Source organism: Giraffa tippelskirchi, chromosome 9 (genome assembly GCF_054371585.1).
Source record: "Giraffa tippelskirchi isolate mGirTip1 chromosome 9, T2T-mGirTip1v1.2.pri, whole genome shotgun sequence".
NCBI lineage: Eukaryota > Metazoa > Chordata > Mammalia > Artiodactyla > Giraffidae > Giraffa > Giraffa tippelskirchi.
Window position 1 is genome coordinate 12,809,630 of NC_137283.1, and position 16,920 is coordinate 12,826,549.

The following is a 16,920-nucleotide window of genomic DNA, read 5'->3' on the forward strand; positions in this document are numbered from 1 at the left end:
AAATCTGCCCACCAAGCAGGAGACTTTCACTGCAGGTTCTATCCCTGCTTTGGGAAGATCTGGAGAAGGAACTTGGAAACATTTGTTACAGGCCTGTGGCAAGAGGTAACTCAGTACAGCCAAATGGAAATGCATGAGTTAAGGTGTGAGGGAAGGGGCACACAGCTTACACGCCCTCTCTAGCTTGCTACCCTTCTAGCACCTTTACGTTCATCCTGGAAGCTGCCTTCCCTTTAGAGCCCCCTACCCCTTTAGTTTTTATGGAATTTCGTTAGGTAGGCATGTTTGATTAAATCACTGGCTATTGGTGATTAGTTAGATCCCCAGCCCTTCTGCTCCAGGCAGGTTTGGGGGGTGGGGCTGGTGACCAGGTCACCCACGATGGTCACAGTCGTGGTTGTTCCTCGGCTGACCAGCCCTCCTATCCCCATTCTGAAGTTAGGAGACCCTAGCCACGGTCATCTCAGTCAAAAAGGACAGTGCTACCACTTTGGAGACTCCCAAGAATTTTAGAAGCTTCTTGTGTCAAGAACTGGACGCAAATACCAAATACCTATTTCTTAAGTTACAGTGTTACATCCTGTATCTCTGTGATAATTTGCAGTTTATGAATTGACTCAGTTAATCCACTGAATTTATGAGTTTGAAACTATTTCCATTCTCAGTTGAGAAACTGAAGAAGAGCTTAGTAATTTGCCCAAGGCCATACAGTGAAGACAATTCGAACCTAGTCAGACCCCAGATTTCATGATTTTAGGTCCCAGTCCAGGCCGCCAGCCATTAAGCGGGGGAGACGGGCTATGTTCATTAGGTTAAGTTGCTGCTAGCAAGTGTGGGGCTTCCGTGGTGGCTCAGACGGGAAGAATCCACCTGCAACGTGGAAGATTGTGTGCTCGATCCTTGGAGGAAGGCATGGCAACCCACTCTAGTATTCTTGCCTGGAGAATCCGCATGGACAGAGGAGCCTGGCGAGCTAGTCCGTGGGGTCGCAAAGAGTCAGACAGGACTGAGCGACTAAGCACACACAGCAAGTGTTAGCGCCAGAACTTAAAGCATCACAAGTATAATGTGGAATCTCTGTCCTTGAGGAAGTGTCAACTGGCGTAAGCAGCCACAGATACGAGCTGAAGCGCGAGCAGTCATCGGGAATCTGGCCTGGGGGGGAACCATGGAGAAAGGCCAGCCTCCGGGCTTCCTAGAGAGGCGCCGAGAGCGCCAGTTGGGAGCGCTTCCGCCTTGGCTATGTTCGGTGCTGGCTCTCGGGCCCACCAAGCTGCCGGGAATTCCGCGATCGCGTTCCCTGGTGGCGCAGCCCTCCTCATCCTGGAGCTCGCCGAGCAGAGGCCTCCGAAGCTCCGCGAGCCTGGGCACAGCCCTCTGCTGGAGAGGAGCAATCGACCTCTCTGCCCTGAAGAGCCGGCCCGACCTCCTTCCTCTGACTCGCGGTACTCAGGGTGGGGGCCGGTGACGTTTGGAGTCTCCTGTTTCCCAGGGTGGAGTGTTCAGATCCTGATGCGGGCGGGCTTCGGTCCTCATCGCTCAACTAGGACGTTAAACGTTTTACCCTTTCCTCCCGGGGCCAGAACTCCGCTTGCATTTTGTTCTGCAGCCCTTGCAGAGGTCCAGAGGCCTATGTTACCCTACTTTCTCTGCAAAAGCTTGTTTGGGATCTTTGCCAACCGTGGTCAATAGAAGCATTCAGTGCAGGCTACATAGTAATGCATTCAAAGTGGGCCAGGGATTTTCTTAAAAGTCGAATGTTCTGCAGTCCTTGACTCTTGCTTCAGAGATTCTTTCTAGGAATTTCTATCCTCATCAGGCAAATTTGTAGAGAGTACAAAGGAGCAGTGGCGGCATGCAGTGAATCCCTAGCAGGGGTGCAATGAGAACATCCAGAGTGTCCCAAGAGTGTCTTTCCTAGGAGAGTGGTGAGGAGACTGAGGGAGGAAGAGGTGGCGAGTGTGGGAAACGAGATAGGGTCAGTCTCACTGTGGTTCTTTCTCCTCTTAGCTCTCCAGGTTCTTGCTTTTCCAAACAGAGAGGGCTGTGCATGAAGCCAGGGGTCATCAGCCATTTTTCAGACATGGTCCCAGGTGAGCTTTTTTTCCAGCTTTCCACATTCAGAACAGATATGAAAGGACATTACAGGACATGCTTTGGCCAGTCCTGTGCTTAGCTTTGCATCCATCAAAGAGTATGGCAAAGGAGTGTGTTAGGGGAGTTAATGAGGGAGAGTAGAATAAATCTGGAAGGATCAGGTGTGGAAAGAGGGAAGCACCAGCCTAGAAATTCTAGAAAGTGAGAATCTACATCCAGGCAGACCATGAGGACGGTGCACAGATGAACAGGTTTGGCTTGACCAGGAGGCTCATTAGAAAGGCAGAACCTCGTCTACTGAATCAGAATCTACATTTGTACAGTATCTGGGGAATTGATGGGCAAGTTAAAATTTGAGGAGCGCTAGTCTGTGTGGCAATACACAGAGGAAGGCCACCTCCTGAGAATAAACAGGCATGCCTGCAGGAGGAGTTTGCTCTGCAGACTATGGAGTCAGGGTACAATGAAACCAAAACTGGGAGCATTGGAGGGTGTGGATTGATGAGAGAGGTGAATTCTTGAAGGAGTGCTGAGTTTGGAGCTGAAGCCAGTGCCTCTAAGGACACTGCAAAAACTGCAGCTTAATCTGTGTTAAAAGGCTGTATTCATTGTTGGCACAAATTCATGCAGCATTAAAGGAAGTTTTCCCTCTCAAGTTTTCTTACTGATAGAGGATGATTTCAGTGAATTTCTCTCCAGAGTCCTAGACCATGCAATGAGAAAGCTGGTGTGTCCTGTAATGGATGTATCATAAAATGAGAAAGCTCCATCCCCGAAACTTAAGAGCAGTGTGTATTTGGTTCATTTTTCTGGACCTTGGACCATCCACTTCTGTTTCAGCACTTACGCCAACATCAGTTCCATGTTAGGAAAAATTTTAACATCTTTGGGGTCAGTCTTTTCTCTCCAGGGGCTTTGCCTAAAGTATGATAGTCATGGGGGATTATGTTCCACTAAGAAACCCTGCGACTGAGGAATTCCCTGGCCGTCCAGTGGTTAAGACTCTGGGCTCCCACTGCAGTGGGTGTGGGTTTCATCCCTGGACAGGGAACTAAGATCCTCCATGCTCTCTGGTGTGGCCAGACAAACAAGCAAACCCCAAGTGACAGTGGCTTAAATGTGGCTTAAACAGGAAAAAAGCTCCCTCACACCAGAGAAGTCTGGGAGAGGCAGTCTAGGGCGAGTGTGATAGCTCCACTATTATCACACATCCAGGTTCTTTCTATCTTTCTGCTCCACCGTCCTAGCCCTGGCTCTCCTGCCCAAGGTTACTTCACAGTCTAAGGTGGCTGCTTGATCTTCAGCTATCATGTGCATTCCAGCTAGAAGAGGAGATGCTAAAAATGCAAACCTCTCAGCTCTTCTCTTTTAGAAACCTCTTAGAAGTGAGATAGATGGATGGATAGATATATTAATAACTGTCAGTCTTTGCTACAATCTCTATGAGAAACATTTGTTATTTGGAATCATCTAGGAAGGTCCCCTAATCTCATCTGTTGTTGTAATAAGTGCTGAAATTTATATATTATCATGTGCCAGGTGATGTTTGCTTTACACATACTAATTCATTCCATCCTTACAAGAGCCTCATTAGCTTGGTATTGCTAGCATCACAGTTTTTTAGATGAAGAAATTGAGGCACAAAGTTACGTGTCTCATCTAAGTTCATATGGCTAATGGCTATAGCGGTGGAATTTGAACCTAGGGAGTATGACTGTAGAGCTGGGTTTGTCAGCCTTAGCACTGTGGATGTTTTGGGCCAGGTAATCCTTTGTTGTGGGGGACCCTCCTGTGCACTGTAGGATGTTAAGTAACATGCATCCGTGGCCTCTAACTGCTAGGTGCCAGTAGCATCACTACCACCCAGAGATTGTGGCAACTAAAACCGTCTCCAGACATTGCCACATATTCCCTGATGAGCACAATTGCCCCCCATTGAGAACCACAGCTCTAGAGTCTCTGCTGTTTGCCATGAATCTGTGCTGCCTCTGAAACCTGCTTCCCATGTGGGGGAATCAACAGCCCTATTGATTTTTAAAAAATGTTATTTGTTTTATTTTTGGCTTTGCTGGGTCTTTGTTGCTGCACACAGGTTTTCTCTAGTTGCAGGGCGCGGGGGCTGCTCTCTGGTTGTGGTGCGGGCTTCTCATTGCCGTGGCTTCTCTTGTTGCAGAGCATGGGCTCTAGAGCACAGGCTCAGTAGTTGTGGTGCACGGGGTTAGTTCCCCCGTGCCATGAGAAATCTTTCTGCACCAGGGCTTGAACCCCAGTCCCCTGCATTTGCAGGGAGATTCTTAACCCCTGGACCACGAGGGAAGTCCCCTGTTAATTTAATAATGGAGAGAGAGGAAGTGTCAGCAAAGGAATGAAGCAGAATGATGAGAGATGGAGCTGGATGTTGAGAATCTGCATGTTGCAGAGAACAAAGAACAAAGGATACATAAGTAATTAGAGAGGCGTGGAGGCTGGAAGCCCTAATGTGAGGGAAGATGGTCAGGACTGCGCTCTCAGCTGCTGACTCTCAAGGAAGTAGAAGCAGAACATTAACATTCAGAGTCAGTAAAGTGTCTGTTCTCCACTGTTCAGTAAGGGAGCCACTAGCTACAAGTGCCTATTTAAATGAAAATGAATTAAAATTAGAAATCCAGTTCATCAGTCACACTAGCCAACTTTAGATTTCCTGGTCAAAGTGTTATATGATTTCTTCACCATATAGTTATTATTTTTCCCCTGCAACTGATTAGAAATCTATTGGGAAACCTTTAAGATCATGCAAATATCCTGCTTATCAACATTTCCTCCTAGATTTTGCATCTAGCAGTGGTTCTTGTCTAAACGGGTCTTTACAGTGATGGCTACAAGTCCTCTGCTTCTTCTTTGGTGGCTCTTTTTTCCAGGACACGCTGTCCCTGAAGTTCAGGCCCCTCCCTTTGCCTCCGTCCAGGGCTTGAGAAGAAGCCTGTTGTTTGAGGAGCCAGTGACCTTTGAGGACGTGGCTGTGTACTTCACCCACAACCAATGGGCCAGCCTGGACTCTGTGCAGAGGGATCTGTACAGGGAGGTGATGCTGGAGAATTATGCAAACATAACTTCCTTGGGTGAGACCTCCTTCCTTCCTAAAACTCAGCTTCTGCCCTTGGGGGCTCCTGGCTTTCTCTGTAATGTATCTGGGGTCTCTAATACCACCAGAATTGATGCTCCATGAGCTGAGCTCCCCAATCCTCAGTTGCAGGAGTAACTAACCGCTGGAGAAAGATCTGGGTTCATTTCAGTTTTCAACAAGACTTCCTCGAGATTCTGTGGCAGTCCAGTGGTTAGGACTCCACACTGCCAAGGGTACGGGTTCAATCCTTGATTGGGGAACTAAGATCCCACAGGTTGAGCAGTGTGTCCAAAAAAAAAAAAATGACTTCCTTCTTTCCCCTTGGGAATTCTCCTGGGAGGGGCTTTGCCCTGGCGTCAGAGCACTGAGAAGGTTCCATATTCGTTTCTTCACTCTTTCAGCTCCCTGGAGGAGACTGTGTCTCCATCTTCTCTGTGTGAGAGTCTCCTAAGGCCTTCTGTACACATTTCCAGTGACAGTGTGGACTTCCTGTGGTCTCAGAGCCTGGGCTCTAAGCTTCCTGGGCAAAACAGTTTGATCCCTCCTTTCATCCCCAGAGTCTTTCCACACTGGCCTCCCTTCGTCTCCTGGAACGTCACTTCTTTTTCCACCTGGAAAAGTGGAGGGTAGACTGAGAGGGGTCCGAGGAGACTCTCCTCAACTTTCTATTCCTTTTCTGTGTCCTTCAGCAGCATTTCCATTCCCCAAACCAGATCTGATCTTCCGGCTGGAGCGAGGGAAAGAACCAGGGCGCCTGGATCCCTGGACACTGGTCGGGGGAGAGGACCTGAGAGGCATCTGCCGAGGTAAGCAGGAGAACCTGCCATTCTCTTCTCCATAGAGCTTCAGCCCCAAACTGGAAAAAACTAGTCCAGACCTTTCATTTTCTGTCATTCTTCTTTGTAATGCTAAAGGATTTCAAACCTTTAGTAGTGAAGATAAACTTCTCTTGATTAACTTAAGAATATATACAAAACCGAGAACTTGTTTCTGAAAGGACATTTTGTATGTGTTTGTGTGTGTGTGTGTGTGTGAGAGAGAAACTGTAGCAGGAAAATGGACATTTTATAAATTCCTAAACACTAATTAGGAAGTAGCTTTTGAAAGAAACCCTGTTTATTTTGGGGAGTGTTTTTCTACTTTTGTTAAAAAATGCCGTTGGCATCTTGATAGAGATTGCATTGACTGTATAGATGACTTTCGGCAGTATTGACTTTTTTTTTTAATTTATTTATTTATGGCTGTGCTGAGTCGTCCTTGATGTGTTCAGGTTTTCTCTGTTACAACGAGCAGAGGCTACTCTTCCTTGTGGTGCAAGGGTTTTTTGTTGCAGTGGCTTCTCTTGTTGCGGAGCACACGGTTTAGAGCACCGGCTTAGTAGTTGTGGCGTACAGGCTTAGTTGGTCCGAGGCATGTGGGGTCTTCCTGGAACAGGTATTGAACCCATGTTCCTGGCATTGGTGGGTGGATTCTTAACCACTGGACTACCAGGGAAGTCCCGTATTGACATTTTAATACCATTAATTCTCCCAGTTCACAAACATGGGATATTTTTCCATTTATTTGTGTCTTCTTCGGTTGCTTTTATCCATGTCTTGTAGTTTTCACAGTAGAGATCTTTCAACCCCTCGGTTAAATTTATTCCTAAGTATTTTAGTGTTTTTGATGCTGTTATAAATGGGATCAATTTATTTATTTCTCAGAAAACTCATTGTTAGTGTATAGAAAGTATTCAGATTTCTGTATGTTAATTGTATATCCTGAAGCTTTACTGAATTCACTGATTAGATCTAACAGTTGTTTTTGTTGAGTCTTAAGGATTTTCTGTATTTTGAATCACGTTATCTGCAAGTAGAACAGATTGTATTTCTTCCTTCCCAATTCTGGTAGCTTTTATTTTTATTTATTTATTTATTTTTTGCCTGTTTGCTTTATCTAGGATTTTCAGCATTGTGTTAAATTGGAGTGGTGAGAGTGGACACTCTTGTACCTAATCTTAGAGGAAATACTTTCAACCTTTCACTCTTGAGTATGATGTTAGCTGTGGGCCTTTCATTTATGGCCTTTTTTATGTTGAGATATGTTCATTCCCTGTGGCGGTGGTTTAGTTGCTAAGTCATGTCCAACTCTTGTGACCCCATGGACGATAGCCTGCCTGGCTCCTCTGTCCAGGGGATTCTCCAGGGAAGAATACTGGAGTGGGTTGCCATTTCCTTCTCCAGGGGATCTTCTCAACCTCGGAATCAAACTAGGAACTCCTGCATTGCAGGCAGATTCTTTACCAACTGAGCTACAAGGGAAGCCCATGTTTCTTCTCTACCTAATTTGTTAAGACTTTTTATGGTGAATGAATGTTGAATTTTGTGAAATTCTTTTTCTTTACCTATTGAAAGTGAAAGTTGCTCAGTTGTGTCCAACTCTTTGCAACCCCAGGGACTGTACAGTCCATGAAATTCTCTAGGCCAGAATACTGGAGTGGGTAGCCTTTCCCTTCTCCAGGGGATCTTCCCAACTCAGGGATTGAACCCAAGTCTCCCGCATTGCATGCAGATTCTTTACCAGCTAAGCCACAAGGGAATTCCTGGAGTGGGAAGCCCACAAGGGAAGAATACTGGAGTGGGTAGCCTATCTCTTCTCCAGAGAATCTTCCCGACCCAGGAATCGAACTGGGGTCTCCTGCATTGCAGGCACATTCTTTACCAACTGACCTTTTAGGGAAGCCTTTACCTATTGAGATGATCATATGATTATTTTCTTTCATTCTGTTTGTGTGAAGTTTCACATCAGTTGATTTGTGGAAAGCATGTTTATTTATTGGGAATGAGTGGTTTCCCTTTTTGTCTTTTGGCTGAGGGATCTTAGTTCCTCAACCAGGGAATAAAGGAACCCCTGCCCTGCTGCAGTGGAAGCACGGAGTCCTAACCACTGTGCTGCCAGGGAATTCCCCTTTTTTGAAAGATAATGAATTGAAGTTAAATGTAAAGAACCATCCACAGATTTGGTTAGTCTTTCTCATGCAGTCGCCCCTGTTCTTATACTCCCTCAATCCCTAATGCTATTCAGAACCTCTGTAAACCAAATGCCCCTTTCTTACTCACCCCCACTCTGTCTTCATCCAGTGCCTTTAGATTGACTCCAGCACTTGAGCCCACCTTGATGTAAAAAGTTTTCCCAGGGGCCCACCTGCAGTTGTCAGTGTCTCCCTTTACCACAGCTGCACATTGTCCATTTAGCCTATCAAGAGCTTTGTCCAGTAGGACTTTTCTACAGTGATGGAAATGTTGTGTATCTGCACTGTCCAATATGGGAACCATTAGCCACATGAGCACTTGAAATGTTGGTGATACAACTGAGGAACTGAGTTTTTAACTTTGTTCCATTTTAATTAAATAGCCACATGTGGTTAATGGCCACCTAAACAGACAATGCAACCTAAAACAATTTTAAACACAGCCTCCAGCTGCCTCTTTTAGTTTCTGGATCAGTGGCTGTCAAACCCTAGTGTGTGTCAGAATCACTTGCAGCACTTGTTAAACCCAGACTGCTGGATGCCACCTCCAGAAATTCTAATCTGGTAGACTGGGGGTAGGGCCTGAGAATCTGCATTTCTAACAAGTTCCCAGACCATGATGGTCCTGGGACCACACTCTGAAGACCTCTGTTCTTGAGAATCTTGAACTGTGTTTTTAAAATTCTGGGTTGCAACTCCTTAGTGAGTTGTGCTCACCATTTAAAAATTAGACTAGATTGAGCTAGACTTAAATAAAATAGACCAAACTAGTATAAAATCCATCATATATTCATCATTCTTATTAAGGGTAGTGTTCTTCGAAACTCTTGTTTCCATGGGATCTAAACGGTGAGTCATGGTCAGAAAAACTTGAGAAACCCTAAGCTAGAAGTTGCACTTGCCAAATCTTTGGTGCCTGGAAAGGCAAATGTGGCTTCTCTATTGTAGTATCGCCAGTAAGAGTGTGAGTCCCCCTTCCCCAGCAGTGGCCGTCTCCAGTCCTAGAAGGGTCTGAAGCAGCCATGTCTTTTTTCCTTCCACAGTTAAGTCTCTCTCCCACTGCACAGCACACAGGTTTTGTAATTACGGTCCTTTTATGAGCCCCTCACAACCTGCAGTGTTACAAACCGTTTTTTCCCCAGTCAGGCTTGCAATATAAAACATCTCTTTAAACATTACAGAATATTCTAAAGCATTCGGACAGTTTCTTGCCTTGATGGGGTCTTGAGATCCACTGTTGCAGACAGCATCTTCCAGCCCTCTGGACGCTGTGTGGTGTGAGCTGCTTACCCAGCTCTTTTTGCTCCAGTTTAAAGATCTTCTTCTTCAACCTCAGCTCCATCTGCTTTCTTTTTTTTTTTTTTGGCCATGCCTTGTGATTTGTGAGATCTTAGTTCTCGACCAGGGATTGAACCCAGGGCCACAGAAATGAGAATGCTAAGTCCTAACCACTGGATTGCCAGGGAATTCCCTCCCTCTGCTTTTCTTAATTGCTTCCCATTCAGCATTTTCTCCACCTTATTCCTGTTTTTTCTTCTTCCATTTGTCTCCATTAATAGTTTTTGCTGTCTGTACTGATATTGTTGTCCTAATGCCATTGCTTGCTTTCTTTACCTCCAATATCTTTACTTTTCCTTCAGAGTATCATCAGGAGGCTATGTCTCTCTCCATCATGGCATTAAGAGTACTGCTTAATCCCTTTCTCCTTTCAGCATAACTAGGTGACTGTTATGTTTTCTTTTATTTCTTTTTTTTGGATACCTTTATCATTATATAATACCTTTTTTTTTTGTTACAGTCTTTGTTTTAAACTGTATTGTGTCTGGTATGAGTATTGCTACTCCAGCTTTCTTTTTATTTCCATTTCCATGGAATATCTTTTTCCATCCCTTCACTTTCAGTGTTTGTGTGTCTTTATTACTTATTTAAAATTTTTATTTCATATTAGAATACAGTTGATTAACAGTGTTGTGTTTCAGATGTACAGCAGAGTGATTCAGTGATATCATGTTATGTTTTCATCATGCTAGGTGGTAAAACCAAGACTGAGAACGGAGGGCAGACTGCAGAGCTGAGCATTTCGAAGGGACCAGAGTCTCACAAGTTGATAACGGAGGTGCTGCTGGTGGATGTTCCCAGGCACCCTCACTTTGAGAAAAGCTTAGAGAAGCTGCAGCTGTATGACCCAAGGAAGAAAAAACACTCAAAGAACGGCGATTTCACAGATTTGCCATTCCAGGATCATCCATCCTCCACTGTTGAAAGAGAAGAGCTAGCCAGACAGTTGCAAGGAAGCTGTGGGGGTGTCTGCATGCATGTCATTACTAAGCAGGGCCTCCCTAGAGAACAGGTATTTTATAATTGTGGTGAGTGTGGCAGATATGTCAACCAACATTCAGACCTTCACCAGCATCAGAGAATTCACATGGACAAGAAGCCGTACAAATGCAAAGAATGTGGCAAAGCCTTTAGATATAACTCAAAACTGTCACGGCACCAGAAGATCCACACTGGGGAGAAACCATACCCTTGCCAGGAATGTGGACAAGCCTTCAGTCAAAACTCGCACCTCCTTCAGCATCAGAAACTCCACGGGGGAGAGAAGCCCTACGAATGTAAGGACTGTGGGAAAACCTTCAGCTACAACTCAAAACTTATCCGGCATCAGCGAATCCACACTGGGGAGAAACCCTTTAAGTGTAAGCAATGTGGGAAGGCCTTCCGGTGTAACTATGACCGCATCATCCATGAGCGAATTCACACTGGAGAGAAGCCGTACGAATGTAAGGAGTGTGGGAAAAGATTCAGTTCAAATTCAGTCCTGATTCAACATCAGAGGATCCACACGGGGGAGAAACCTTACAAATGTAACGAGTGCAGCAAGGCTTTCCGACGGAGTTCACTGTTTCTCCAGCACCAGAGGTTCCACACTGGGGAAAAACTCTATAAATGTAACGAATGTTGGAAAACTTTCAGTTGTAGCTCACGTTTTATAGTACATCAGAGAATCCACACTGGGGAGAAACCTTATGAATGCCAGGAGTGTGGGAAGGCGTTCAATCAGAAAATCACCCTGGTTCAGCACCAGCGAGTTCACACTGGGGAGAAACCTTATGAGTGTAAAGTGTGTGGGAAATCCTTCAAATGGAGCGCAAGTTTCATTCACCATCAGAAACTGCACACCAGGAAGAAACCCGACCAAGTTATAAGGCCATCCCCAGTGAAGCCCTGCCACCCCACTTCAGTCCTATCCCCTCCGTCTCCCCAACATGCGCCCCCTGCCCCAGCCATGCCAGGGGCTCCCCTGTCTTGTCCATGGGCACTGCTGCTTCCTCCTTCTGTGCCTCTCTTCCTGCTGTTCCCCTCATCGGAAATGGCCAAGTCTTCACCTGTCCAAGTTGTACATTTCTTTCAGAATCATGCTTCTCCTTGGAAGTCATCTCCTCATAGCCTGAACCTTTTATCTCATTCCCTGTGAGCTCCTGCATGTTCCCAACTCCGTCATCCCTAGAGTGGCAGACTTTCCTCTGGGCTTCTGCTCATGTCTTTAATGATACTCTTCTGGTCTCCTATAAGTAAGTCATTATTGTTTTCCCAGCTCCATTTAAGTTCTCATACTTAAGGACCAAGTTTGATTACCCTCTTCTGTCCCCTGGTAGGGCTTCCCTGGTGGCTCAGACGGTAAAGAATCTGCCTGCAGTGCAGGAGACCTGAGTTCGATCCCTGGGTTGGGAACATTCCCTGGAGAAGAGACTGGCTACCCACTCTAGTATTCTTGCCTGGAGAATTCCATGGACAGAGGAGTCTAGTGGCCTACAGTTCATCAGTTCAGTTCAGTTCAGTCGCTCAGTCATGTCCGACTATTTGTGACCCTATGGACTGCAGCACGCCAGGCTTCCCTGTCCATCACCAACTCCCAGAGCTTCCTCAAACCCATGTCCGTTGAGTCAGTGATGCCATCCAACCATTTCATCCTCTGTCATCTTCTCCTCCCACCTTCAATCTTTCCCTGCATCGGGGTCTTTTCAAATGAGACACTTCTTCGCATCAGATGGCCAAAGTATTAGAGTTTCAGCTTCAGCATCAGTCCTTCCAATGAATATTCAGGACTGATTTCCTTTAGGATGGACTGGTTGGATCTCCTTGCTGCCCAAGGGACTCTCAAGGGTCTTCTCCAACACCACAGTTGAAAAGCATCAATTCTTCCGTGCTCAGCTTTCTTGATGGTCCAACTCTCACATCCATACATGACTACTGAAAAAATCATAGCTTTGACTAGACAGACCTTTGTTGGCAAAGTAATGTTTCTGCTTTTTAATATGGTGTCTAGGTTTGTCATAGCTTTACTTCCAAGGAGCAAGCATCTTTTAATTTCATGGCTGCAGTCACCATCTGCAGTGATTTTGGAGCCCCCCCAAAATAAAGTCTGTCACTGTTTCCATTGTTTCCCCATCTATTTGCCATGAAGTGATGGGACTGGATGCCATGATCTTAAGTTTTCTGAATGTTGAGTTTTAGGTCAACTTTTTCATTCTCTTTCACTTTCATCAAGGGCTCTTTAGTTCTTTGCTTTCTGCCGTAAGTGTGGTGTCATCTTTGTATCTGAGGTTATTGATATTTCTCCCAGCAATCTTGATTCCAGCTTACACTTCATCCAGTCCAACATTTCTCATGATATACTCTGCATATAAGTTAAATAAGCAGGGTGACAATATACACCCTTGACATACTCCCTTCCCGATTTGGAACCAGTCTGTTGTTCCATGTCCAGTTCTAACTGTTACTTCTTGACCTGCATAGATTTCTCAGGAGGAAGGTCAGGTGGTCTGGTATTCCCATTTCCTTAAAAATTTTCCAGTTTGTTGTGATCCACACAATCAAAGGCTTTAGCATAGTCAATAAGACAGAAGTAGATGTTTTTCTGGAACTCTTTCACTTTTTCAATGATCCAGCAGATGTTGGCAATTTGATCTCTTGTTCGTCTGCCTTTTCTAAATCCAGCTTGAATATATGGAAGTTCATGGTTCATGGAGAAGGAAATGGCAACCCACTCCAGTATTCTTGCCTGGAGAATCCCAGGGACAAAGGAGCCTGGTGGGCTACAGTCAATGGAGTCACAAAGAGTCAGACACGACTGAGTGACTAACACACACACACACATGGTTCACGTACTGTTGAAGCCTGGCTTGGAGAATTTTGAGCATTACTCTGCTGGCGTGTGAGATGAGTGCAATTGTGCAGTAGTTTGAACATTCTTTGGCATTGCCTTTCTTTGGGGTTGGAATGAAAACCCACCTTTTCCAGTCCTGTGGCCCCTGCTGAGTTATTTGCTGGCATATTGAGTGCAGCACTTTCACAGCATCATCTTTTAGGATTTGAAATAGCTCAACTGCAATTCCATCACCTCCATTAGCTTTGTTTGTAGTGATGCTTCCTAAGGCCCACTTGACTTTGCATTCCAGGATGTCTGGCTCTAGGTGAGTGATCACACCATCGTGATTGTCTGGGTCATGAAGATCTTTTTTGTATAGTTCTTCTGTGTATTCTTGCCACCTCTTCTTAGTATCTTCTGCTTCTGTTAGGTTCATGCCATTTCTGTCCTTTATTGTGCCCATCTTTGCATGAAATGTTCCCTTGGTATCTCTGCTTTTCTTGAAGAGATCTCTAGTCTTTCCCATTCTATTGATTTCCTCTATTTCTTTGCATTGATCCCTGAGGAAGACTTTCTTATCTCTCCTTGCTATTCTTTGGAACTCTGCATTCAAATGGGCACATCTTTCCTTTTCTCCTTTGCCTTTGGCATCTCTTCTTTTCTCAGCTATTTGTAAGCCCTCCTCAGGCAACCATTTTGCCTTTCTTTTTCTTGGGGATGGTCTTGATCACTGCCTCCTATATAATGTTACGAACCTCCATCTGTAGTTCTTCAGGCACTCTATCAGATCTAATCCCTTGAATCTATTTCTCACTTCCACTATATAATCATAAGGTATTTGATTTAGGTCATACCTGAATGGTCTAGTGGTTTTCCCTCTTTCTTCAATTTTAAGTCTGAATTTGGCAATATGGAGTTTGTGATCTGAGCCACAGTTAGCTCCTGGTCTTGTTTTTGCTGACTATATAGAGTTTCTCCATCTTTGGCTGCAAAGAGTATAATCAATCTGATTTTGGTATTGACCATCTGCTGATGTCCACGTATAGATTCTTGGGGTCGCACAAAGAGTTGGACACGACTGAGCAACTAACACCTTCACTTGCCCCTGGTACGAAATGGTAGTGTTTGCTCCTTTTTCTTTTTCTGACTGCACTGTGGTGCTTATGGATCCCAGTTCCCTGACCAGGGACTGAATGCAGGCCAAGGTAGTGAAAGCCTAGAATCCTAACCATTGGGCCACCAGGGAACTCCCAGTAGTATTTGTTCCTTTTTTTTTTTTTTTTGGCTACTTCAAGTCTTTGTTGCAGCATATGAACTTCTAGTTGCAGCATGTGAGATCTAGCTTCCTGACCAGGGATTGAACCTGGGCCCCCTGCATTGGGAGCACGGAGTCTTAGCCACTGGACCACCAGGGAAGTCCCAGTATTTGTTCTTTATCATGCCAAGTTTTGGCCTACCGTCAGTCCACTCCTGCCTTCTAGGGATACTAGAGTTGGAAAAGTTGGTAGAACATTTTGGGTTTTAGGAGGATGGCATTACAATGAGAAGGGCTATCGTAATTCAAGAAATAGAGGAAATGCTCAGCTGGTAAAGAATCCACCTGCAATGTGGGAGACCTAGGTCGATCCCTGGGTTGGGAGGATCCCCTGGAGAAGGGAAAGGCTACCCACTCCAGTATTCTGGCCTGGAGAATTCCATGGACTGTATAGTTCATGGGGTTGCAGAGAGTCAGACATGACTGAGCGACTTTCACTTAACGTGAAGTGGGGATATGCTGCCAATGATTTCTTCTGAGCTCTATGGGGTAAATGGGTACTTCTGGCCATGGACTGAGTGCGGCTCTGTGGTTCTTGGATCTTTTTCTTTGGGATGTATGTGTGTAATTAACTCAGCAGTGGCAAGGCTGACTCTGGTTATAGCTCTCCATCTTGTTCATTTCTGTTTATAGTTCTCCTGCTTTGCCTTCTCTTTTCACAGTCATTCCAATGTGGAAGCTGCACTGCTGATAAGAAAAACAAATAGCAGCATGATTTCTCCCTTACAGTAGCTTCCACTGCCTTGCCTCTGAAAGGAATAGGCCTCTGAGAGAGTACTTCCCGTGAATAACATTTGTCTGGTCAAGATATACAGGAACATCTTTACCTGATTATGACCTGCCCTCTAGAACAAAGGATTTGACATCAAGAAGTTTGCAGCAACTAACCACGCCCCTCCCTTACCTTTCCTATAAAAGGGCTTTGCTGAGAGCTTTTGGGGAGCTTGGGGTTTTTAAGGCATGGGCCACCCATCTCCTTGCTTGGTTGTGCAATAAACCTTTCTCTGTTCCAGACTCTGAGATTTTGGTATTGTTTGGCCTCGCTATGCATTGGGCACATGGACTTGCGGTTCCCTAACATTTATAGGTGAAGTTTCAAAGGCCTAGCCTAGAAAGGGCTTAGAGGAGCCTGGCTAGAGTTTGGTCAAGGACAGAACCTTTATCAATGGTTATGGTCACTGGACATTGATAGGGCCCACATGACATCTTATTGTTAAGATGGCTCATTATGTTGAGCTCGGAAACAAAGAATAAAATCACTGTGATCCTTGAGACTGAGCAAATTGCCCAACGACATTCTCTTTTCTCACTGGCGCCTACCTTCTCAAAGCTACAAGACCACCAGATTCCAGACCTCCTGCTATGTGACCACAGGACTCAACTACAGGCTAAAAATTAACCATCCCTTCAGAGAATTTTTCATTGGTGGGGTATAAGAAAGACGCTGTAAGAAAGGGAGGACGCTGGTTCTCCTTAAGGGCCAGTCACCCTCTGTTTCCCTCTAATAAATTTCCCTTTTCTTGCCTGATTGCCTGATTTGCTCTCTTTTTCTTTGCACTCACCTTACAGACACAGTCAATAAAAATTACCTTCTATTCTAACCCAAGCAGTCACTGAGGCTAGGACTCGCCTTTAGCCGAGCCTCAGTTCTGGATAACGGAGTGTTGTAAATTTTGAGAAGCCTTGTGCCCTGCCAGTGAGTGGACAGAGCAGTTAAAACTCCGTGGGTGAGGGCCAGGCTGCCGTGGAGTGGTAGAGCAGTCATTGTTCTAAGAGTTAAGGGAGTCCAGGGATGGTGGTGAGAGATGTGAAGGGGAGGAATACTCACACGGACTGCAACAGAGGGGCGGTTTCATGCAGAGCTCTTTTCTCCTTACTTAGATCTGAGACTCTTCCTTTTCTCAAGTCTGAGAGCTGTGCAGGAAGCTAGGGGACCGTGGCCATGCTTCAGAAGGCATGGTCAGAGGGGATCTGGCTTCCTGACAGCTTTTCTTAAATTAGTGCTCAGAGAAGTCAGTGCCAGACTCAGGCCTGCCTTGGCTTCCCTTTGACAAACAGTTATGGCAGGTGTGGATGTGTGTCCACCCTGGTGGGGTTGTGTTTGGGGAAATGTGGTTTAAAGTGAGATGAGATTATCCCAGTGGCAGATACCTTTGTCTACAGTTCAGTTGCTCAGTTGTGTCTGACTCTTTGTGATTCCACGGTCTGCAGAATGCCAGGCTTCCCTTGTCCATCTCCAACTC

The 16,920-nt window shown here is 45.4% G+C and overlaps 2 protein-coding genes across 9 annotated transcripts in view; one reads left to right on the forward strand and one right to left on the reverse strand.

Annotated features, from left to right (window-relative positions):
• LOC145520641 (uncharacterized) overlaps window positions 1-16,920 on the reverse strand; it is a 279,274-nt gene that overhangs the window by 256,117 nt on the left and 6,237 nt on the right. The window lies entirely within an intron of this gene.
• Window positions 1,234-16,205, forward strand: ZNF619 (zinc finger protein 619). Of its 7 annotated transcripts, none has more exons than XM_081527610.1 (5): window positions 1,234-1,445; window positions 2,011-2,093; window positions 4,995-5,195; window positions 5,890-6,006; window positions 10,241-16,205. In XM_081527610.1, the coding sequence occupies exons 1-5, from the start codon at window positions 1,243-1,245 to the stop codon at window positions 11,686-11,688; spliced, it is 2,052 nt and encodes a 683-aa protein (XP_081383736.1). In that variant the 5' UTR covers window positions 1,234-1,242; the 3' UTR covers window positions 11,689-16,205. The 7 variants fall into 7 exon arrangements, with proteins under 7 accessions (XP_081383736.1, XP_081383737.1, XP_081383739.1 ...); XM_081527611.1 differs by having other exon boundaries at window positions 5,893-6,006; XM_081527613.1 differs by having other exon boundaries at window positions 5,914-6,006.

Excerpts from the sequence above, each read along its gene's own strand:
- ZNF619 (XM_081527610.1), top strand. The coding sequence starts at position 1,243 with ATGTTCGGTGCTGGCTCTCGGGCCCACCAAGCTGCCGGGAATTCCGCG. Across the intron at positions 2,094-4,994 it reads TTTTTCAGACATGGTCCCAG|GACACGCTGTCCCTGAAGTT; the intron begins GTGAGCTTTTTT and ends TCTTTTTTCCAG. Across the intron at positions 6,007-10,240 it reads CCTGAGAGGCATCTGCCGAG|GTGGTAAAACCAAGACTGAG; the intron begins GTAAGCAGGAGA and ends TCATCATGCTAG.